General features: G+C 47.2%; 1 protein-coding gene across 2 annotated transcripts in view; it reads left to right on the top strand.

The window, feature by feature from the left end:
* Positions 1 to 25,414, top strand: part of LOC140386407 (hepatoma-derived growth factor-related protein 3-like) — a 168,985-nt gene that overhangs the window by 116,459 nt on the left and 27,112 nt on the right. For both annotated transcript variants that reach the window (XM_072468725.1, XM_072468726.1), the window contains exon 3: positions 1,717 to 1,855. In XM_072468725.1, the coding sequence (XP_072324826.1) occupies positions 1,717 to 1,855 (139 nt within the window). The remainder of the gene's footprint in view (positions 1 to 1,716; positions 1,856 to 25,414) is intronic.

Genomic DNA, 25,414 nt, shown 5'->3' with positions numbered 1-25,414 from the left:
CCAAAGAAGCCAACTCTTCACCCTTTTCAGTATCTCATTTTCTGCTTTGCTGTTCATATTTTCTTTGTACCTCTCTGAGCTCATTGAAGATGCTCTATAAATGAAAGTTGTTCCCATTGTTGTTGGCACTCCCTTCGAGCACTCGATGTGATGAGCCCCCCCCCCCCCCCCCCCCCCGCAGCCCCAGGGAGCCCTGATCAAGTGATCTCAAGGGTATTCATTTTAAATGAATGGAAAATTGCCTAACTGACCAGCACCCAATCTTGCAAGATGTGCCAGTCAGAGAATCAGCCTGTGTTCTATTGTGGTTTGGTGTATGCGAAAGGGGAGGTGGTGGCAAAGTGGGATTGTCACTGAACTAGTAATCCAGAGACCACGGTTCTAATCCCACCATGGTGTGATGAATGTAGAAATTGTTATTTATTAGGGTGCACAGTGGCACAGTGGTTAGCACTGCTGCCTCACAGTGCCAAGGACCCAGGTTTAATTCCGGCCTTGGGTGAATGTGTGGTGTTGGTACATTCTCCCCGTGTCTGCATGGGTTTCCAAAGATCGGTAGAGGGGCAGGTAGTATTGAGGAAGCAGCAGGGCTGCTTGGACAGTCTAGGAGAGTGGGCAAAGATGTGGCAGATGGAATACAATGTGGAAAAGTGTGAGGTTATGCACTTTGGAAGGAGGAACGTAGGCATTGACTATTTTCTAAATGAGGAAATGATTAGGAAATCAGAAGCACAAAGGGACTCGGGATTCCTTGTTCGCGATTCTCTTAAGTTAATGTGCAGATTCAGTCGCCAGTTAAGAAGACAAATGTAATGTTAGCATTCATGTAAAGAGGGCTAGAATACAAAAGCAGGGATGTACTTCTGAGGCAGTATAAAGCTCTGGTCAGACCCCATTTGGAGTATTGTGAGCAGTTTTGGGCCCCGTATCTAAGGAAGGATGTGCTGGCCTTGGAAAGGAACCAGAGGAGGTTCACAAGGATGATCCCTGGAATGAAGAGCTTGTCGCATGAGAAATGGTTGAGGACTCTGGGTCTGTACTCGTTGGAGTTTAGAAGGATGAGGGGGAATCTGATTGAAACTTACAGGATACTGCGAGGCCTGGATAGAGTGGATGTGGAGAGGATGTTTCCACTTGTATGAAAAACTAGAACCAGAGGACCCAATCTCAGAGGGACGATCCTTCAAAACAGAGATGAGGAGATATTTCTTCAGCCAGAGGGTGGTGAATCTGTGGAACTCTTTGCTGCAGAAGGCTGTGGAGGCCAAATCACTGAAGGCTTTTGAGACAGAGATAGATAGGTTCTTGATTAATAAGGGGACCAGTGGTTATGGGAAGAAGACAGGAGAATGGGGATGAGAAAAATATTAGCCATGATTGAATGGCGGAGCAGACCCGATGGGCCGAGTGGCCTAATTCTGCTCCTGTCATGTGGTTTTATAGGTGCTCCAGTTTCCTCCTAGAGTCCAAAGATGTCCAGGTTAGATGGATTGGCCATGCTAAATTGCCCCTTCGTGTCCAAAGATGTGCAGGTTAGGTGGGGTTACAGGGATAAGGCGTGGGAGTGCGCCTAAGGTAGGGTGCTCGTTCAGAGGGTTGGTGCAGACTCGATTGGGCCGAATAGTCTCCTTCTGCACTGTTGGGATTCTATGAAAATAAAATCTTCATTTAATCTGTGAAACTGGTTGAGGTAAAAATTGAACCTTTCTCTTGCAGTGCCTTTCTGGGACCAAAAGACCTTTTACCCTACAAAGAATATAAAGATAAATTTGGGAAGTCTAACAAGCGAAAAGGTTTCAACGAAGGTCTGTGGGAGATCGAAAACAACCCTGGTGTCAAGTTCACAGGATATCAGGTAGTTACTGTAATTGGTTGCCCACTGTTTCAATAAAGAAGCCCGATGGATGGGCAGCACAGTGGAGCAGTGGGTTAGCCCTGTTGCCTCACGGCGGCGAGGTCCCAGGTTCGATTCTGGCTCTGGGTCACTGTCCATGTGGAGTTTGCACATTCTCCCCGTGTTTGCGTGGGTTTCACCCCCACAACCCAAAGATGTGCAGGGTAGGTGGATTGGCCAAGCTAAATTGACCCTTAATTCGAAAATAATGAATTGGGTACTCTAAATTGAAAAAAAAGAAGCCCTATGGATTAGGCACATTAACGTTTATTGGCAAATAGTATCAGCAAGTTCAGCAAAGAGCATTTAAGTACAGTGCAATGCCAGAACAGTCTCTCTTATGCCAGTGTTTGTTAATTAATGGTTATATTTCACAATTGAGACAGAATTCATGGCCGGGACTCTCCCCCAACCGGCGGGCGGGTCGTACCAGCGCCAAAGAATGGCGTGAACCACTCCGGCGTCGGGCTGCCCGGAAGTTGCTGAATCCCGCACTTCCGAGGGCTAGGCCAGCGCTGGAGAGGTTGGCGCCACACCAACCGGCGCCGAAGGGCCTCCGTCGGCCGGCGCCAGTTGGCACATGCGCGGGAGCGCCAGCGTGTTCTGGTGCATGCGCAGAACCGCTGGCGTGATCCCTGTGAATGCGCAAAGGGGGTTTCTTCTCCGCGCCGGCCATGGCGGAGCTTTACAGAGGCCGGCGCGGAGGGAAAGACTACCCCCACGGCACAGACCCGCCCGCAGATCAGTGGGCCCCGATCGCGGGCCAGGCCACCATAGGGGCCCCCCGGGGCCAGATCACACACACACACACCCCCCCCCCCCCCCCCCCGAGGACTCCGCAGGCTGCCCTCAGAGCCAGGTCCTGCAGGTAAGGACCTGGTCTAATTTACGCCGGTGGAACCAGCCAAAGACGGGCATCTGCTCGGCCCATCGGGGCCCGGAGAATCACCGGGGGGGCCACTACCAACGGCCCCCGACCGGCGCGACATGATCCCCGTCCCCGCCAAAAAAACGACGCTGGAGAATTTGATAGCCGGTGTCGGAACGACGGGGCGGGATTCACGCCGCCCCCGGTGATTCTCCGACCTGACGGGGGTGTCGGAGAATCCCGCCCCATATCTATATATAATACACCAAATATTAAGACATGGGGTGGTACAGTGGCACAAGTGGTGGCACAGTGGCACAGCGGTTAGCACTGCCGCCTCACAGCTCCGGGGTCCCGGGTTCAATTCCGGCCTCGGGTGACTGTTTGTGTGGAGATTGCACTTTCTCTCCATGCCTGCGTGGGTTTCCTCCCACAGTCCAAAGATGTACAGGTTAGGTGGATTGGCTATGCTAAACTGTACCCGAGCCTCCAAAAGGTTAGGTGGGGTTACTGGGTTCCGGGAATGGGGGGAGGTGTGGGCTTAAGTAGGGTGCTCTTTCCAAGGGCCCGTGGAGACTCGATGGGCCGAATGGCCTCCTTCTGCACTGTAAATTCGATGATTCCATGATTCCATTGACATGAGGACTAAGAAGAGGACTGGGCCATTCGACTCTGTTTCACCATTCACTAAGGTCACAGCTGATCCAACTCGTCTCAATCTCCCCGTACCAGCCCCCTGCCCTCTGATTATCTTCCAGGCCAAAGAAACTATCAACCCGTCTTAAATTCAACCAGCAATTCAAATTAGTTGAGGACTCAAAGATGAAATTATCAGCAAAGGAGGCTCTGTAAATATAAATGCTGAGATTCTATCGAAGATGTTCTCGGTCTACCAATTAGCACTGGGCTGGTTAATATTTTTTGAAGAGTTATGTTTCCAGGAGTACAAAGGCCACAGTGAATTATGCAGTATTCGATCCTCTGTTCGTTCACTTATACTCATAATCTCCAGTCCCATTCAACTAGGGACCGGATTGGAACCATTGGTTGGAACCATTTCAGGCTCCTAGTTGGGATTAGGGTGACATAAGGGGGGTGGGATGTAGTCAGAAAGTGGGATTTTCCGCCCCCTACATGGCGTTTTCTGGTGGCGGAGGTAGGCTCAGCATTGTCCGGCAGCAGGTTGTTCCAGTCCCGCCGATGTCAATGGCATTTGACGCGTATCGCCCCTCCTGCCGCCAGGCACGTTGCCTTCAGTGGGACCGGATGATCCCACTGAAAGGAAGGGCCGGAAAATCCCACCCACAGCCCATGCCTTTCCCCATTACCAGCAGCTAATTGGCGGGAGGACAGGTTTGGCGGTCACTTAGAACAGCGAGCACACGATGTGGCTGTGTCTCTGAAAGTGTGGGCCTGATTTAGAAGCACGATGTCCATCATTATAGTAGCAGCAATCTTGCAAGTTAATGACAATGCTGAAATCAGCAGAAGGGGAGACAGGGGCAAAGTTCCTGTGCCAAGTCTGCCCCATTGATGCAGCCCCTGAAGTGCTTTTGGTGAGAGGCAATGTGTCTTGTTCCTGGAAGGTTGCAGAAGAAGGTCACTCAGCAAAACTGAGCAAGCCTGGTCGGAGGCGGCAGAATATGTCAGCGGCTGCGGTGTTATCTGGAGTTGGCCTGGCGTAGTACCACTAAACGTTTACATTCTAGCCAGGTAAGTGCAACGTGACAACCAGAGTTCGGGCTTTCAGCTCTACATATACTAGCCGAGCAACCCGAGGGCACATGATGCTCCTGAACCAGGTGTGCCCAGGATAATTACTGACCCAACAGCAAGGGCTCAAAGTGCTAACGCTGTTTAAAACCTGGCCAGCAGTGATATGTGCAGCTTCCGATTTAAATGGTGTGCTGGCTTTGGTGAGAGAGGGCAGCATTACCATATCTCTCTTTCACCCTCGCAGGAGGGAAGGACGCACAATATCAGGGAGAGGGCATGCACTGGAGGAGGACTGGCCTATCTCGCCACTTTGACCGCTACAGAGGAGGCAGTGATAGACATCTTGAGGTTGCCGCTGCATCAAGTGGATGATGGAGAGATGGGATTTCCTGGAGGAGAGGGTGGAACAATATTGTGTGGGATTTTCTGGCCTATCCCGATGGCGGGATCTTCTGGTCCCACTGAAAGCAATGGAGATGTGAATGTCCCGCCGCATCTGCCATGGGGGAACCCACCTCAACGGAACCGGAATATTCCGACCATTGAATTATGTAGATGAGGGGATAGAGTGCACATTTCTCTGTCTGAGACCAAGCCAATAGCTCAGCAGCATTGGGATGCCTCGTCTCTGCAGCCGCATGCGCTGTCACAGGCGAGCTCTCATGATCTTGTTCTGTCTCCCACATGCTGGTCAGTAAAGGGCAGCATCACCAGGGTTCTCCAATTAGAGGGAACCGACAGACCCAGCTCCATTACATCATTCAAAGTGCACCCTCCACCAGCACAGAGACACTCCCATCTGTGGGCCCTCGCGTGCCATTCAAAAGGGTGGCTCAGGGTAAGGAGCACTTCACTCGTGAGCGGGAGATGGTAACAGAGGCAGAGGAAGCTATGGGCAAATCCCCTCGGAGGATGGAAGACAGACACTGTCCTGCTCGGGTGGTTACAGATGGCTCATGTGCATCACTCCGGCTCAGAGCTTTGAAACACATGAGCTTATCCAGAGAGTGGCCAAACCTAGAGAGCCACAAGCAGCCGCATTCCGAGTGGATGGAGGAGCAGCGCATCAACTTGTACTGAATGCCTGTGACACTCTGTGCCATTAACCAGTCGATGGCGATGATGACACAAAGATGTCTGGAGTGGATGCCAATTACACCCCAAATAATGGTCCCCTCCAGTGATCAGGAGCGCCATCCAAAGACTGAGGCAGTCATTGAAGAGGATGAGGGTTTCACCCGTCATGGGGCATCAACATCACGGCCTCCTTGACCCCTCTGTCTCCAGGCAACATCTGTGCAGCAGAGGCCTGTGACAAGAGATATTAACACCGGATCAGCAACCTCGGGGCACCTCCACGAAAAGGACGACCACAACATACATCTCACATGGGCAGGTGGCCTCCATCTCACTGTGGCCCCAAGAAGAGCACCGTCAAGAAGGGATCGAGAGCAGAGGCCACAGCGGCAGTCATTGCACTGAACTATTTACTGGGGTTAATTTCACTTGAGTGTACACGTAGTGATTTATTAATAACACTGGAAATGTTGATCCATAATCCCACATGTGTGAATTTCCAGTCTTGAATAGAAAGTTTGGAAAAGAGTGAAGAAGTGGTGAAGGGAGCAGGTGGTTTTTGAACTGAAACCACTGGAGTGATGTGTGCTATGCATTGCTGGTAAGATTGGATCTGTTTAATGATGTTTGTATAATGGATATATTCTCCATTATTTATATGGATGAAAATGAGTTTCATTCTATGCGGTCCTGGTGGATAGGTTGTGTTCATGTAAAACTCCCTTGGATCAGATGTGCCCTGCTGTTAATGCCATTCTGAAGAGACCTTTGACTCCTGAGCAAACCCTGACCACGTCCCTGTATAGCATGGCCATCGATCTGCTCTGCATCTCCCTCCTCTAATGAACTGTGCTAGTCTAGCACTTCACCCTCTTCAACATCCGTACATTTCTGGAAGGCCATGTCATGAAGAGCGTCGAAGGCCATCACATTGCATGAAACCCTTGCAGGAGTGCACTGCAGGACACTAACCGACTAGTCCAGGTACTGGAACCATATCTTCAGAAGCTTGGCAGCCTGCTTGATGGTGGTCTTGTGAACACATGGATTTTGTTGTAGTGCCTCTGTGGCTCTGTTTTGGGCCCACATAAAGTGGTGGGTAGCCACTTATTCAAGGGCTAACCTTTGTCCCCTAAAATTCATCCGCAGCTGACGTGGCACCCTGAACTGCTGGGGGATTAAGACATTGGGGCAGTTGCCTGGGAAGTGAGTGTGCACATGGAGAATGCTCGTAAGTAAGGCTGGAAAAAAAGAGACATGCTATCGAAGCTTTTCGTCTTGCACTCATCAGGACAGACACAAGAATACCAAATTTCAAAAGGAGCAACAATTTCTATGGCATGAGAAAAGGGTGCTGATTGGTTGGCATATCATTTCTGGTTGAGATATTGCCATGGAGGATGCACCAGGGAACTATTGCCCCCCCTCCCCCTCTTGTTTACTTCAAAAGAAGCACCAGCCTGGACATGGGAAAGCTTTTGCTGTGGCTGTAGACCACCAGCTAAATGTTGAGGCAGTGGGAGCCCCTGCAGTTACTGAATCTCATTGGTCATTGATTTGATGACTTTCTGACCACGTGAGTGCAATTAATAATGCCCTGATCCTAGGAAATTTCACATTGGAGGTGAATCCCACTGCCTTTTTTGCCTGAGAAGCCCTATCTATTTGAAATTGTATCTACTACCCAGCTCTCTCAAACTGGGCATCAGTAACCTGCGAGATGCAACGGTGTGTTGCTGCTTGAAAGCCGCCGCCAATGTCCTTGGAGTGACCAGAGGCGAAGACGTTTGAGGCTTCAGTGACTAAACAGACACTGGCAGGGTTTGTTGAGCAGTCTCATGCAGCACTGACTCTCCAGTGTATCCAGGTAGCAATTTCTTCTGCACAGTTGACGCTTTGCTCTGGCCCCGCTGCCTTCCTGCCCCTCTTTCGTACCCTTTGTCCTCCTCATTCCTGGGTCTCTGCATCTGCTTCCAAGGATGTTATTCCTCACTGCCGGGGCTGATAATTTGAATGTTGGATGGGAAAGCACTTTAAACACTATTGCAGCATTACGGGTACATGTGTATCTATGAATAGTTAACATCAAATATTGCAGCTTACGGCTGATGAACTTACAGTTAATAAGTAAGTCCTTATTCATTCAGATGTTTGTTGCTGCTATTCAACTACATTATACTGGCATGCGTTTTGAAATGGGAGATGATGGATCTTCTTGCAACTCTTCTTCCCAGTATTGTTTTAAAAAAAATTTAGAGTACCCAATTATTTTTTTCCAGTTAAGAGGCAATTTAGCGGTGCCAATTCACCTGCCCTGCACATCTTTGGGTTGTGGGGGTGAGATCCACGCAAACATGGGGAGAATGTGCAAATTCCATACTGACAGTGACCCGGGGCCAGGATCGAACCCGGGTCCTCGGCGCCGTGAGGCAGCAGTGCTAACCACTGTGCCACTTTGCTGCCCGTAATAACCGGAGGTTTAGAGCATACACCACATTTTCTATTTGTTACCACTTATATTTCAGATAGTCAAACCAGTTTTCAGACCAGTTAATTAACTCGCTACCTGTGAACTTTAACTTATTAAACATTCTCTTAAATAAAACCTTATTAAATATATGCACATCTCAAAAGAATTGCCTAGTTTGCACCGAGTAAACAATACATCAGACTTGAATACATTTTTTAATGCAGATTATTATCATTCAACCTGTGAAATTGTAGTTAACGAAGGTGTCCCAAGAGTTTTTGAAGTTTTCGGGAATGCAGCATCAACTGCATTAGTGATTTTAAATGGCTGCATTTAAAATGCAACACAATAAAATGTGTCACAATGGCAAAGTATGCCACACCATCCTCTTTTCGAAAGAGTTAATACCCGAATCTCCTTTCTGCAACCAGAGGTTCACATTCAGAAGAATGCAGATGCTTGGAGATATAAGTTACTCCATAGTGAGGTCAAATCTTTGAGGCTTTCTAGTGTCTCAAAATGTTTGTCAAAGCTGTATGAGAAGGTGAATATTCATGAGCACTTGAAAAACCTGATGTTACACATGTCTACACCATGAGGCAGGCTCGAGGGGCTGAATGGCCGACTCCTGCTTCTTCATCGTATGTAAGAAGAGATGGAGAGCAGCAGTGATGGGCACAGACTCTCAGAAAATAGTCTCCCAAAAATGTATGTGCAAAGTCCCCTCCCCCCATACATTTTTTCAAATGCTTTCATATTATAAATTTTATTTTCATGGACAAATCAGGAAACGGCATAGTTCCTCTAAAATCACCTCTGGTAGAATCCGCAGTTTGATTTTTGTTGCAAGGTAGTGTCGTCAATCCCCAATCCAGAGATTTGAGAACAAAATCCAGGTAACACTTCAGAGCCAGTGCAGATGTTAAAACAAGGCACTATCTGGCCTCTCAATTGGATAGACGTGGTGTCCTGGCCAATATTACTCTCCAACCATCATTCCTCATAAACTGATTAATTGGTCATTACCTCATTACTATTGGTGAAACCTTGCTGTGCTCAAATTGGCTGCTGTATACAAAATGTGGCTGCGAAGTATTTCATTGGCATAAAGGATTTTGGGATGTCCTGAGGCTGTGAAAAGGCACTTCATGAAGATTATTCATGAAGGCCCCGCCTTCTCAACCTTGCCACCTCGCCTGAGGTATGGTGACCCTCAGGTCAAATTGCCACCAGTCAGCTCTCCACCTCAAAGGGGAAAGCAGCCTGCGGTCATCTGGGATTATGGCGAGTTTACGTTTAAAAAATGCAAGTTCCTATGTTTTTTTCTCTTTTACTTAGAGTAGTTGACTCATGAACTACATAGTGTTCTTGCCATTGAGTTGATCGTGCCAGGGACTGGATAGCCCTTAGAACACACAAGGAGTTTTATACAAAGTCCATTTCATTTGTGTCAGCAAATTGTTACTCCATCATTTTATCCATATACACAGCTCAGAACTGATAGTTGATCCCAGCCATGTACATATTCACAGAGCCCTAAGGCTTGCATGTCTCTTGTATGAAGTAAGTTTGAAAGTCCTGACAGTTAGTATTTTTCTATGTTGTGAAGAGCCTCGCCATTAATTCCGCCACGTCTGCTTATGAATCTCTGGCTCTGTTCTGATTTATATTATTTGCTATCACTTGGTGAAATCCTGTACACTTACAGAGCATTTGTGTTTTGACTTAACAGCACGGTGCAACGTCTTTGTCAGATTGATATTGGCAGCCAGCATTTGATTTTCAGCCTCATTGGCTGCCAGCTAACCTAGATGGTGGGCTGGATGAGCTGCCATTTAAAGACCCACCTGATTTTCATCCCACATCGAAAATCTGCCCTGTTATATAATGGGTACCTCCCGTTACTGAATGATGCTGCTTGGTGTGCTTCCAATGCAAATGGAGAATGTTAATTATTATCGATAGATTAAGAACTTGCACGATGATTTCCATTTCTTTGAAATTAACCCTTTGCACTCTCACTGGTGCACACTTGCACATGTGCAATCATTAGTGGGAGAGAAATCTTGTGGGCCAGTTGATACTCACTTTCTGTTAGTGTCAGATTGAAATAAATCGCCTCCAGTCCTGTGGTTTTATACAATGTGGGAGTAGACCATAATTGCAACATCATGATAGCATTGGGGAGAACTCTCCAAGGTTGTTAATTTGTTACTTACTACTGTTTACTCCTTCTGCACTAAACATTTACGCATTCCTACTCTTTAATTAAACTTAACATCCAGTGAGAAAAATAGCCACGTAGCTGGAAAGAAATAACTACAAAGCTTCTTGATTTTTCTAACCCAGGGCCAATGTCACTAAGTATTAATAACCCTATTTCTTTAAAAATTTTGAAAGAAATCTAAATTCATGAAGTTTCCCACAATAGAGCTGCCACAATATTTAATAATATTTTGTTGATATGCATAATTTTCTGTGCCCATATATTTCTAACAGTACAATGACACTGAGACTTGCATGGGTAAAATTACAGGGAAAGAATGTATAGACCTGGCTGAATTACTTATGAATGTAGAGCATTGAGGAGTGATATTATCGAGGTGGTAAAACTGTTAAAATCATTTGATAGTTTGGATGCGGAGGAACTCTTATCTCTGGTGGGGGGATCAGGAACAAGGAGATGTAGGGGTGGATTCTCCATTGCCCGATGTCAGTATCGGGTTTCCATATCGGACGGAGAATGGAATTTCGAGGGAAAAATTGCAGTGCTCTGATCCCTCGCCAGTGGCCTCAGCGCACTGCCTGTCCATTCAACCATTCCCATTTGATTGATGGCTGGAAGCTTGATTCACCGCCCCCCCTCCCCCCCCCCCCTCCCTCCCTTATTATGCACTGACACCCACAACAGCAAATATTCCAGGTGGGCTTTGATGCAAGTTTGCCTACCTGTGGCCCTGATGCGGTGGACCCCAACATGGATGAAGGGCATCAGTGCATAAGTGAGGTACCCCACAAAGTCCATCAGAAGGCCCCCCTTCCCCCACAATGCAAATCCTACCCTGCCCCCCCCCAGCTAACTAGTAGGACATCTCCCACAGGAATAATGGCCCAACCCCCGCAGCAAACACACATGAAGACGACCCAATCTCCCCCACCACCAAAACCCCCATTAGTCTCTCCCATTAGATTTCCCATCAGAGACCCCCTCAGGGACCCGTCTCAGAGACACCCCCCCCCACCCCCTCAGAAACCCCCAGCAGTCAGCCCTGCTTGAAAGCTGAAGAACAGTTCAGGCAGTACAGTGAAAAATTACTGCACTTTCAGTTACCCTTCCCTAACATCTGCTGCCTCAGACAAAAGTGTTTAAAGCAGCAGCTCATACAAGTGTCAGAGGCTTCCTCTTTTTAATCCCTAAGGTGGAGATGCCGGCATTGGATTGGAGTGAGCACAGTAAGAAGTCTTACAACACCAGTTCAAAGTCCAACACTGAAAGTTGAAACAAACCTGTTGGACTTTAACCTGGTGTTGTAAAACGTCTTACTATTTCTAATCCCTAGGTAGCCTTTGAAATGCAAATCTTTCATTCAATTTCACACAGCAATACATTGCAATAGCCAGTGATTGACAGTTCTATTGATCCAGACACAGCTCTTTAGGGGGTTTGTTTAGGGTTCGTTTATTTATCTTTCTCTACACCTCAATGCATCTCAATTACCCTGCCTTGATTCCGACCACAATGTTTATAAACACTCTTGCTGTGATTGACAGCTTCTCACCATATCAAAAGAGTCTCAGAAAGCACTTAGCGGTCGCAAGAATTGCATTGTAGGGGGAGGCAGCCCACTGCTGAACCTCTGTAACGGGCTGCCGCTAAAAATGGCAGCCAGGTATCAAAATTATAACAGGATACAGCAATCTCCGCCCCCCCCATGCATAAATTAGCATGATGAAGGAGACAGACTCACATACTAGACCTGCTCCTAGTGCCAGCGGAGACCAGGTTCGATTCTAATCCGGCAGGAGCATTTCGGCTCTAGAACGGAGAATCCCAACCTCGGTCTTCAAATTAAAGTTTGACCAATCCGGAGAAAAATCAGGAAGCAATTTCTCACATAAAGGGAAATTGAGAATCTGGAAGTTCTCTCCCCCAAAAGGCTATTGTTTCCAGGAAATTTGGAGCTTTCAAGGCTGATTTCACTAGATTTCATTCAATAGGGTTATCAATTAGTAAAGCTGCAGATCAGTAACTATCTAATTAAATAGTAGGGTGCATTCAATGGAGAGAATAGCCTCCTCCTGTTCTTATCCACTTGTAAATCTCCCACGGTACTGTATATAGAACAAAGAACAATACAGCACAGGAACAGACCATTCGGCCCTCCAAGCTTGTGTCGGTCATGATACCAATCTTTGCCAAAACCCTCAGCACTTCCTTGTGCCGTATTCCTCGATGCCCATCCTATCCATGTATTTGTCAAGATGCCTTTTGAACAGCGTGTATATGATGAAGTATATAATGAAGCAAGATCAAGAATAGTATTTTGATGAAGCAATTAGAGGGTAATGAATAATTGGATGAGGGCACATGTGTAGTTCATTTACCATTATCTTTGCTTATGTTAAATAGTTTGATTTTATAGCATTTGTTGCTAAATAGCGAAGTGTATGACAGTTCAAGAAGCTGTGAATATAATAGATTGCAGGAGACACAAAACTAAAGTATCACAGCACCATCACTGGAGGGAAGGTTTAATTACAGCTTGACAAGTTTACATAGACCGTTTTCAATACAAATTTAGAAATGAGAATATATAATGGCAAAAATGTTGATGTGACGTGCATGCAGCGGCAATGTATTTCAATATATCCATATATTTAACTGCTTGTAGTAGGTATATCTTTGGCTTACTGCCCACTGCAAAGCTTCTGTTGCAGACATTTCTGAAGTTGATACTTTAAGATAGATCAGCTAATAGAAGAATAATTACATGCCTCCAGATTTTAGTTTTTTGGGAGTTCATTGACCTGTCATCACTTTGGAGTTGAGCAAAGTTGTTAAGGACAACACAGAGATGCCTAGTGAAAGGGAACACACTATTTCCCAAGAAGACGAGATCTAAGGTGTATGCCATTCTACCCGCTGATTATAAGTGTTTCTTTTAAGCGTTACGAAATGTTACCAGCTACACTTGTACTTTGTAACCCATGTCATACTGAAGCCAAACTTTGTGTCCCCTTGAACTGTTGGGGAGCACGCAGCTAGAATAGGGCGTGCTGATCACTTCCTGTTCCACTCAAAATGCCATCAAGTCTTCCTACATGATTGCAGAAGCTGCAGAAGGTGAGACACGCTGGGAATTGAGTCATGGCTGAGGTGCAGCAGTGTTGCACATTGTCACTCACAGAGGTCCCGTCGATGACACATCTATGACCGTCATACTATATTTGACCAAGAATGGCTCCAGAGATATTGGATCCTATGTCCTTGACCATGAGCATGCAGTTCTTCTTGCCCCTCCACTTCTAAAAGTGTCCAGAAAACAGAGACTTGTCACCGAATTTTCATTTTGGGCGGGAGGCGGTTGCGAGAACATTCACATTCTGAGTTCTGATTTTCCTCTGCCCTCCTGACCCCAAGCCATTTTATACAGGTCAGAAATGCCTGGGCCAAAATTTTCCCCACGATGGTTGAGGCGGGGTGTGGGGGGGTGGGGGGGGTGGGGGTGGGGGTGGGGGTGGGGGGAGTTCTCTGGCACGGCAAAAATCTCTCAGATGGCCAGAAATTCCAAGCCCCGCTCTCAAACATGGCGTGCTCTGTTGTCAGAGGGGCAGGATTGGAGTTGGGCCAGGATTCACCCATGCATGGTTTTTGGATGAAGCTAGTCATTTAAATCACCAGCTGCCTCCATTGAAGTGGGTTTTTGGGAGGCCAGTAGTGTAAAACCCAGGGTGTGTAGATTATATCAGGTAAGAGGAGGTCTGAACTTTGTGCATTTGTTTGGAGATCCAGGAGAGGATCTTTGCAGAGATAAGGTAGCTCGTTGGATATAGTCCCAGGACACCTTTGGGGGAGATAGGTCACCCTTTGGGATTGTTAAAAGTAAATATAATTGTGCTTAAAAAGTGCATAAACTCATTAGAACTTTTTTTTAGAAATTTAGAGTACCATTTTTTTTCCAATTAAGGGGCAACTTAGCGTAGCCAATCCACCTAACCTTTACATCTTTGGGTTGTGGGGTGAAACCCATGCAGACATGGGGAGAATGTGCAAATGGACAGTGACCCAGGGCCGGGATTCAAACCCAGGTCCTCAGCGCCGCAGTCCCAGTGCTAACCACTGCGCCACATGCCGCCCCTGCTCATTAGAACTTTAAAGCTGTCAAGTAACTTTAAGAGAACTGTCAAATTGCAAAGGAATTGGCAAAGTTGTTAAGGAACTGTCAAATTATACAGATAAGTTGGCATGGAGCAGGTAAAGGCAAAAGGTGATGGTTGGGGGGCATGAGTTGGCGCTAAGTTGGCATAGGGGCATTAAAAAGCCATAGGTATGTGGGGGGCATGGGGGTGTGAGGGGCCGTAGAGATGGGTAGAGGGTCATGGGTTGGCATAGGGTGTGTGGGGAGATGAGGAGGGCTGCTTTTAAATAAAATATTTTAACACAGTGCCAGGGCGCAGAGGCAGGCCTTCCATCCAGCCCACCTACACACCTGGCAGCCTCCACACTCGTTCTGAGGATGGTGGGCCCAATTCCCAATCTAGCCCACTTCCTGGAATAAAAATCCAACGTTCAGACAGCCATTTTGAAAGATTGGGTTCGCAAGCCGGGAATTGTCCCATCTCTGTGCATAAATCCAGGTACTAGTGTGCAAAACACACACATGCCCTTGCATGATCCCCATTTTAAATGGGGGATGAAAATCTGATTTTCACTCTGCACCATTTTGGTCGATTGGTGCAGGGTTTCGGAAACCCATCAGAGGCACTCCAGGTTTGTTGAGTTCATGAAGAATATGGAAATCCTGCTGAGGGTCGATAACATGCTGAAAGGGTAATGGAAGATGTTTTCACACCATCAAATGTCACAATTAGGATCATATAATCATAGATGTCATAGATGCTGTATTATAATATAGATGTCTTCTTTATGCAGTGATTCATCAGAGGGGTCTGCCTTCATAATTAGGTTGATCCCATATTGATCAGCATTGTATAATTATTCACATGCATTCCAATACTTTTCCAATGGAGAACGTACTGTAATGTGGTGAAAAACATTACAAAATGCCCTGTTAGCCCGTGCAGTCATCTTTTGTATTGTTATTTAAATGGAGAGAGCATCTCTGACTGATAAAGAATTTAAACTTTTGAAAAAGCCTAAACCACCTACTTCAATCCGTTGATTGTCAGGCACTCTGTTTTGAAATTGAAATGAACACTTCTGTTCTTTCCATCTCAGAGAATAGACAATTGTTTGGACAGCTTTGGCCATTATCATTGCTTAACTGACAGTAGGTGTTCCATTCATCTGAGAATTAATGACAGTTTTAAGAGGTTGTAGTAGCAGATTGTGCCTTGATGTGGTTTCTGGTTTACTGACATAAATTAATGGGATTACAAGTATTACAATATGTTTTCACACGACAATGTATTCTTTCTCGGTATCTATGATAGTGGGTGGGATTCTCCATTCTGGGAAGCCAGAATGTATTCTCCGATGGGACGGAGAATCAGGCATCGGGGAAAAATCGGGATCAGCGCCAATCCAAACTCGATACTTCAACAGCCCCCCCCACTGCTGGTGGCTTGAATGAGGTCCATGATGCGTGCCGGGGAGGATGTAAATAAATGCAAATGCATTTTAATTACCGATTTGCATCTATTTAGCAGGCCCGGCACCCTATGCTCCGGCCTCCTGTGATCCTCTGGTCCCTGCATGGATCCCTTGTAGTCTCAGCAATCGTGAACTTGACGTGATGAAACTTGCGATGGGCCAATGGGGCAATGATTGCTCCCTTGGCATTCCATGCCAGCGCCAGGCCGGTTGAGACCATCCCACCCCATCACCCCCCAACAATGCAGTGCCTTCCCACTCCTCCTCTAACTACCTGTGCCCCCCCCACAGGGACTCCTGTAATAGGGAGACACCCCCCACCGCCCCCTGTAATAAGGGCACTCCCCACAGGGACTCCTATAATAGGGGTACGCCAAACAGGACCCCAGTAATAGGGGGACCCCCACAGGAACCCCCTGCCGAAAGGAGCCCCTCCACGCATGCAGACTGCACACCCTCTCCCTCAGATAGACCCAACCCCTCCCAGAAAAGGGACCCCTGTCTGGAAGCTAGAGAGCAGTCCAGACTGGGGCAGTGGGAAGCATTATCGCGGTAATGCTTTCCTTACAGCTCCATGTGTCCATTCCGTGAAAGAGAACAGCTGTGCCTTCGGTCTGGTTCCCACAGATCCATTATCTGACAGCCATTCATAGCTTTCGGTCTGTGATTGACAGCTTGTAAAAACCATCTTCAGCTATGATCCATTCATATCCCTTCATGCTTCAGTGGCCTAAAGTGGTCAAACCCCAATGTTTGTAAACATTGACCACATCAAAGAGATGTAAGTGCATTCTAAGCACAAAGTACATTCCAATCACTCAAGCATGTGATTTCACTGCACTTATCTCTCCTTGCTCTGCATCAAAATCCAGCTGCCCAGTCAACTGAGCATTGCTGGATCCGGTTCTGGGGAATGAGATGGAACAAATGGATTGATTGTCGTTCAGTGAACATTCAAGAGACAAAGAGCACAGTGCCATAAGAATTTGGTTAGCTGTGAGAAAGGGCAAGGTGCAATTTAGAAAGGAAGAAAGAAAGAAGAAAGAAAATCGCTTATTGTCACAAGTAGGCTTCAAATGAAGTTATTGTGAAAAGCCCCTAGTCACCACATTCCAGCGCCTGTTCGGGGAGGCTGGTACGGGAATTGAACCGTGCTGCTGGCCTGCCTTGGTCTGCTTTAAAAGCCAGCTATTTAGCCCAATGTGCTAAACCATCTCCTTAGAGTAGAAGCAATTAATTGGGGGAGGACCAATTTTAATAGGCAGAGAGCAGACCTGGCCCAGGTAAATAAGAATCGATGATTGACAGACAAGGGCGGCATGGTGCCGCAGTGGTTAGCACTACTGTCTCACAGCGCCGAGGACCCGGATTTGATCCCGGCCCCAGGTCACTGTCCATGTGGAGGCTGCATATTCTCCCAGTGCCTGCTTGGGTCTCACCCCCACAACCCAAAGATGTACAGGGTAGGTGGATTGGCCACGCTAAATTGCCCCTTAATTGGGGAAAAAGAATGATGGGCAGGCAAACCAGTAAGTGAACAATGGGTCAAATTTAAAGAGGAGATAGGTTGGGTGCAGTCACATAAGTCACAAAATAAGTGAATCAAAACCCTATTGTTTTGATGGATACAAAGTTTGCTGAATGATAGGAGAGTGGTGGAGAACGACTGTTTTTTCAGACTGGAGGACAGTATATAGTGGGTTCCCCGGGATCGGTATTCCGACCACTGCTATTTTTTCTCTATATTAATGACCTCATGGTGTATAGAACACCAATTTCAAAACTTGGAATTATTATGAACTGTAGGGATGCTAATGATAGATATAGATGGGCAGATAGGATGGACGGATACATGGCATACCAAATCTAATGCAGAGAAGTGCGAAATTATACATTTTAATTGGAAGAACAAAAAAAAGCAATATGAAATGAAGGATATAAATCTTAAGTGGGTACAGGAGCAGAAAGATCAAGAGTACATGTGCATAAATATCATTGGCTGAGAAAGCGATTAGTAAAACATCCTAGGTTTTATAAATAGAGGCCGAAATCCAAATTTTTCAGTGGGTTTGAGAAAACCCATCCTGTGCACTTTTGTGACTTCCAGAATGCACATGTGACTTTGTCCAAGGGTCGGATTCTCAGTGCATTTTGCAAGCCAAAGTGGAAAGCTTGAGAAGAGTAGGTCGGAGCCAGGCAGGTTAGAAGGCCCGCCTCATGTGCAAGCTAGGTGCGGTCACAGGGATAGGGTGGCGGTATGGGACTAGGTAGGGTGCTCTTTCAGGGGCCGGTACAGTCTCGATGGGCTGAATGGCCTCCATCTGCACTGTGGAGATTCTATAGTTTCTCATTACCCCAACACAGCAGCCCAGCTCCCAGCATCATTTCAGAATCCCCTGAACCTTACCACCATACCCCCTCCCCATTCCACTTCGCTCCCCTTCCGAACACCCATGCCTAGGTCACCGCTACTTGCTGTGTAGCAAATTTCTTCCTCACATCTCCCCTGTGTCTTTAACATATATTTCTAAAATCCTATCCACCACGGATGTTGAATTGATCAGCCTGTAATAAATAGGAATATCCTTTACCCCCTTTGCTACAAATGGAACATTTGCAACTCTCCAATCCTCTGGCACCTCTCCCTTATTTAGAAATGATTGGAAGCCCTTCTGTTATCGCCAGCCCCATCTCCCTTAACCTTGCATGCAAGCCATCTAGATCAGGTGCTGTAACAACTCTTAAGCATCACCAGCCTTTCCAGTACTTCCCACTTATCAATTTTCATACCAGCCATTATCTCAAGAATCGCTGCTTTGCCAATATTTTGCCAGCACCCACTTCCTTAGTAATCACCAATACAAAATATAAATTAGGCATTCTCGCCTTACCCTCTTGCTCTCAGCATTTGTCTTTCTCTTTGTCCCTGTTAAGCCTCACCTCACCTCTGAGTGACCGGTTAATATTTACATGCCGGTGGGTTAGCCCTGCTGCCTCACGGTGCCGAGGTCCCAGATTCGATCCCGGCTCTGGGTCACTGTCCGTGTGGAGTTTCCACATTCTCCCCGTGTTTGCGTGGGTTTCGCCCCCACAACCCAAAAGATGTGCAGGGTAGGTGGATTGGCCACGCTAAATTGCCCCTTAATTGGAGAAAAATGAATTGGGTACCCTAAATTTATTTTTTTTAAATAAAAAAATATTTACATGCCGGTAGAAGATTTTTGTGTTACTTTTTATGTCGACTGCCACTTTCTTTTTGCCAGTCTTGTTTTCCCCTTCACTTCCCCTCTCAACTTATTCGTACGCCCTCTTTTTTTTTTGCTTCAACTTATTCTCTATCTCTGTATTGATTTTAATGGACGGCATGTCATGGGATGTACCTGTGAATTTCCTGCATTATTCACTGCTTACACACTTCCTGCTGGGAATGTGATTCTGTAAGATCACCTCTTTAAAGTCAGCCGAGCATTTTGGTTTGCTATTTTGTTGTCCCACTCCTCACGTTTTCTCCTCGTTTCAGTGGCTGTTCTTCCAATTGCATCAATTGAGTTATTTTTGGCCATGGCTTTTGTTGCAATGTCAATTATAACTCGACAGTGATCATTTCCAGGTGACTACCCAATGCAGAACTCTAAATCTACCAAACCTTAATCCCCTGCTTCTCATATATCAGACCCAATCACTCATCATCTCTAATAACATTGCTTGTGCTTTTGACTGCATTTTAGTTATCACAATATTCCTATTTCATCCTTAGTTTATTGTAATTCCTGTGAATGTCGCAGCCTGTTTAACTGACCTTGAGCATGTGATCAGTGCCACAAACTCTAATAATAGGGGTTGGTTTAGCACAGTGTGCTCAACATAGAATCATAGAATTTACAGTGCAGAAGGAGGCTATTCGGCCCATCGAGTCTGCACCGGCTCTTTGAAAGAGCACCCTACCCAAGCCCACATCTCCACCCTATCCCCATAACCCAGTAACCCCACCCAACACTAAGGGCAATTTTGAACACTTAAGGGCAATTTAGCATGGCCAATCCACCTAACCTGCACATCTTTGGACTGTGGGAGGAAACCGGAGCACCCGGAGGAAACCCACGCACACACGGGGAGAACGTGCAGACTCCGCACAGACAGTGAACCAAGCCGGGAATCGAACCTAGGACCCTGGAGCTGTGAAGCAATTGTGCTAACCACCATGCTACCGTGCTGTCCTAGCTGGCTTGTAACGCAGAACAAGGCCAGCAGCACGGGTTCAATTCCCGTACCGGCCTCCCCGAACAGGCGCCGGAATGTGGCGACTAGGGGCTTTTCACAGTAACTTCATTGAAGCCTACTTGTGACAATAAGCGATTATTATTATAAACAGGGCTTGGATAGATAGATTTTCGATTTCTCAGAGAATCGAGGGATAAGGGGAGTAGGCAGAAAGATGGAGTTGAGGCAAAGGATCGACCGTGATTGTACTAAATGGTTCAAGGGGTCATATGGGCTGTTCCTGCTCCCATTTCCTATGTTCACTGGCTGATTGCTTTCTTGTCCTGGTGCTAATTTTCAATCAGATTAATTCTGCCACTGCTGGAACTCCACTGTTAATGGTTGTTAAAACTACCCTTTATCAACAATTTTACAATTCTATACACAGCATTCTTCGCTCCGTCGTGTTCAGCTTCTGGTTGCCGTTTAATTTCTCTGACACCAATAACACCAATAAAGTTTGTAGCTTCTAATTTCTGTACCTCATCCTGTGTGCTCCTTGGTATAGACATGGCCAGCGAAGCCCACATCCCATAAAAATTATTATTTAAAATCTATACTTATTCTTCATGCTTTTAAAACATTTCTACTTGATGATATTTGCATTTATCAATTGACAAAGAGTCATCCAGACTCAAAACGATAGTTACATTCTCTCTCCACAGATGCGGTCAGACCTTCTGAGATGTCCTGCATTTTCTGATTTTGATACAGATTCCAGTGTAGCACCGTCAATATGACGCGAGGCAGGTTGAGGTAATGTCAATTGAAGGCTTTATTAAGCAGAACTTTATCCCCAGCAGTGTGGTTACAGAATACAACTGCTGAGGGAAATGGAGGGAAAAACTGGGGGCAAAATTCTCCCCCAACGGCGGGATGTCCGCCGACTGGTGCCAAAGACGGCGCCAATCAGATGGGCATCGCGCCGGCCCAAAGGTGCGGAATGCTCCGCATCTTTGGCGGCCTAGCCCCAACATTGAGGGGCTAGGCCGACGCCAGAGGGATTTCCGCCCCGCCAGCTGGCGGAAATGGCGTTTGTTGCCCCGCCAGCTGGCGCGGAAATGCGGCGCATGCGCGGGAGCGTCAGCGGCCGCTGTCAGTTTCCCGGCGCATGCGCGGGAGCGTCAGCGGCCGCTGTCAGTTTCCCGCGCATGCGCAGTGGGGAGAGTCTCTTCCGCCTCCGCCATGGTGGAGGCCGTAGCGGAGGCGGAAGGGAAAGAGTGCCCCCACGGCACAGGCCCGCCCGCGGATCGGTGGGCCCCGATCGCGGGCCAGGCCACCGTGGGGGCACCCCCCGGGGTCAGATCGCCCCGTGCCCCTCCCCAGGACCCCGGAGCCCGCCCACGCCGCCTGGTCCCGCCGGTAAATACCAGGTTAGATTTACGTCGGCGGGACAGGCAATTCCTGGGCGGGACTTCGGCCCATTCGGGCCGGAGAATCCAGCGGGGGGTCCCGCCAACCGGCGCTGCCCGATTCCCGCCCCCGCCCAATCTCCGGTACCGGAGACTTCGGCGGGGGCGGGGGCGGGATTCACGGCGGCCAACGGCCATTCTCCGACCCGGCGGGGGGTCGGAGAATGGCGCCCTGGGTTCTTATACCGGCATTTCTGGGTGGAGTCCAGTAGGTGGCAGATCCTATCAGGACCTGGCATCCCTCCAACAATAGCCTGTCGACACGTGGTGTACCGTATTACCCCTAATACATACCACCACATCCAGCATCCGCAATAAATTGCTTTTATATTTAGACAACTGTTCAGTTGTCTTCCTGGTTCTATGGTGCAGATTTCAATGTTTTATTCCCAGAAGATCACAGTTTGCAGCAGATTTCTCTTCTTAGGATGGTTACTGAGCAAATCCAGGCACAGTACGTCTGAGAGACAGAGAGGCGAACAGCTTCACCAGCCTGTTTCAGTACAGCATTTTCTTTTAATCTCTCTCCAGCTTGGCAAGCAGCTCTTTGAAGCTGTATATTCCATAGACCTTCTATTAGTCCATGTCTGCTGCAGTTATAGGCTGGAATTTTCCAGGCACGCAGAAAACTGAAATTTATCGGTGCCGCCGAGAGGGGCTGGTTTAGCACAGTGGGCTAAACAGCTGGCTTGTAATGCAGAACAAGGCCAACAGCGCGGGTTCAATCCCTGTACCGGCTTCCCCGAACAGGCACTGGAATGTGGCGACTAGGGGCTTTTCACAGTAACTTCGTTGAATCCTGCTTGTGACAATAAGTGATTATTATTATTAAGTCAGTGGACCTCTGGCTGGCTCTCCAAGTTTTCTGTTCCTGCCGATGACAGGTCCGACCAGGGGCAGGGCCGGCAAATTGCAGCCAGAGTTTTGGAACAGGTAATTGCATCTTGATGTCTCACTTCAGGAATATTTGAAAAGCCTCAGGATGATGTAAAACCAACAGGAGACGTTCCCCAGGGGATTGAGTGTCACTTTTTTCCCATCAGAGGGTTTCAGTTCTTTTATAAATCCAACCAGAAAAAAGAAAAACTTGAAAAATGTAACTTTAAAAAAAACACATCTCCACAATCGATGGACGTATTCCTTCAAATTCCAGTTACTGTTTTGCCATTTTCTACCATAGCTTATCTCCCTGTCAGATTCTGCCTAACCTATTGTTTCTAAATAGGTTTAAATTATTTATGAAGACGGTTCTCTTCCATTAACAGCCTTCCAGTGACCTTAGATTGTGGTCAGATATTCATAGAATCTCTACAGTGCAGGAGAAGGCCATTCAACCCATCGAGTCTGCAACAACATTCTGAAAGAAAAAAAGAGCACCCTACCCAGGCCCACTCCACTGCCCTAGGCCCATAACCTCACCTAGCCTGTGCATCCCTGGACACTGAAGGGGCAATTTATTATGGCCAATCCACCTAACCTGCGCATCTTTGGAGTGTGGGTAGAAACCGGACACCCGGAGAACATGCAAACTCCTCACAGTCACCCAAAAGGAAGAAAATCTGTTGTACTGGCATGGCCTTACGTGACTCCTTGCCAAACAAGTCTTAACTGCCCTCAGTAATGACATAGCAAGCCACGCAATTGTCAAGAAGGCGATTCACCACCACCTTCTCCCTGTTAACTACGGATGGCGTTACGAAGCCCTGGGCTAGGGCGCGGCCAATTTCAGCCCCCCTTGGGAGTCTTTCTTTCAGATGGTTGTTTCTCACATATCTTCCTTCAAGGCTTTCAGTTTAAGATTTCTGTTTCCAGTCTGTAATGGTTTTCCCTACAGATTCATTCATTCAGGTTCTCTGTAGTTTCAGAAATACAGCAGCTATTCAGCTCTTTTGGAGAGAGAGAGAAGAGAAAGAGAGAGTAGGCACTCACAGCTCCTTCTTCCTTCAGCATCCAGGATCCAACTCTCCTTTTTTTGGGTCTCTGGAAGTCATCCCACTCAGGCAGGATCCAATCACCACTTGTTACCAGGCAAAATATAGTCTTTTGGCCAATTCATTGGCCACCAACCAACCAATGGAACCGAGTCCCACTCCATCTATTGGATGCCATAAAATCTGAGTTCTGTTGCTTAAAAATTAGCACCATCTACTATGTTGCAACTTTTTGAATTCCTCATTCTCTCTGCTGCTTGACATAAAGACACTTGTCCATTAAGCATCCATGTATCAAAATGATACCCTCAGAAAAATAAAGAGGGAATACGGGAATCACCAGAAAGGACCCTTACAATAGGGCGGCATGGTGGCACAGTGGTTAGTACTGCTGCCTCACCGCCAAGGACCCGGGTTCAATTCCGGCCTTGGGTATCTATTTGTGTGGAGTTTGCCCTTTTTCCCCGTGTCTGCGTGGGTTTCCTCCGGGTGCTCCAGTTTCCTCTCACAGTCCAAAGATGTGCAGGTTAGGTTGACTGGCCATTTTAAATTGCTCCTTTGTATCCAAAAGGTTAGGTGGGATTACTGGGTCACAGGGATAGGGTGGGACCTGACCCTGGATAGGGTGCTCTTTCAGAGAGGCGATGCAGAGACAATGGGCCGAACGGCCTCCTTCTGCACTGCAGGGATTCTATGATTCTAATGGGTAGTACATTTATCTGGTTTATGCTGTGAGAAAGAGGAAGTGAAACTTTTGATGTGATGGGGAGCTGTCAATCAAAGCTAGAGTGTTTATAAACACTGTGGTTCACATCAAATCAGGGTAATGGGGATTAATTCAAGCGTGAAGGGAAAGATAAATAAACAATCCACCAAGCACATGTCTGGACCATTAAACTGTCAATAACAGGCGAATGAAAGATATTGCTGTGTGAAATTGAACAGAAGATTTGCATTTCAAAGTCCTTTGAAGTTTACTTTGCTTTCAAGGAAGCCTCTGACATTTATACTTTAATGACTTTTGTCTGAGGCACCGGATGTTCGGAAAGGGTAAGTGAAAATGCAGTGAGTACTGCCTGGACTGCTCTTAAGCTTTAAGGCCGGGGTAACTGATGAGGGGTCTAATGGGAGGTCTGATGGGGATGACTAATGGAGATATCTGAAGGTCTGAAGAGGGGGCTGGGAGTGGGGGAGGAGATACTAAACCCCCAGGACTCTTGGGAGACCCTCCTGGGCTCCACTGCAACAGGGCTGTGCTTGCCCAATCTCGCACCAAAGCCTGCCTGGTGGAATTCTCAATGAGGGGGTCAGAGCATCACGGTGGGGGAGGGGGGGGGGGGGGGTGGCACTCGTGCTTCAAGCCATTAAGTGCATGCATATGCATGCATTACTTTAATTTACATATTCCCACCAGCGCAAGGCAGATAGTGTGCTGCCGCCCGGCTCCAAACCCATTATTCGGGGGAATGCTCCATTTTACGCCTGAAAAGAATTCTCCCAAGCAACACAATGGCACAATGGGCGGGAACATCCAGCCGTTCCCGTTGATGGGATATTCCGGTGTCACCGACAGCAACCCATCCCCGCTTCCACAAGTTCCCCGGCAGCGGAGGGTGTGAACAATGGGAAACCCCATTGACAGCGATGGGACCAGAGATCCCGTCGCCAGCCAATGGCGGCCCACCTCCGCAACCACAAAACACGCCGGGAGCAGGGGGGGCGGGGAGATTTCCGCCCAGTATCTGATCATCTTGAAATAGAATAGAAATAAATTAAGTATCCAGAAAATGCAGGTTGGTGATTGGAGATGATCAAAGTGTGTCCTTGAACTGGCAATCTTAGAGGATCAAACTTCAGTCATGTGTAGATATAGATAAATGTTAGCTGGTGAATTCAGCATTACCGCGTTGATGTTTAACAGATTAAGCTACAGATTTTAGCATTGTAACTTT

The sequence above is a fragment of the Scyliorhinus torazame genome, chromosome 12 (assembly GCF_047496885.1).
Source record: "Scyliorhinus torazame isolate Kashiwa2021f chromosome 12, sScyTor2.1, whole genome shotgun sequence".
Classification (NCBI taxonomy): Eukaryota; Metazoa; Chordata; class Chondrichthyes; order Carcharhiniformes; family Scyliorhinidae; genus Scyliorhinus; species Scyliorhinus torazame.
The sequence above is the reverse complement of the archived record's forward strand: the minus strand, read 5'-3'. Positions and strand labels throughout refer to the sequence as shown.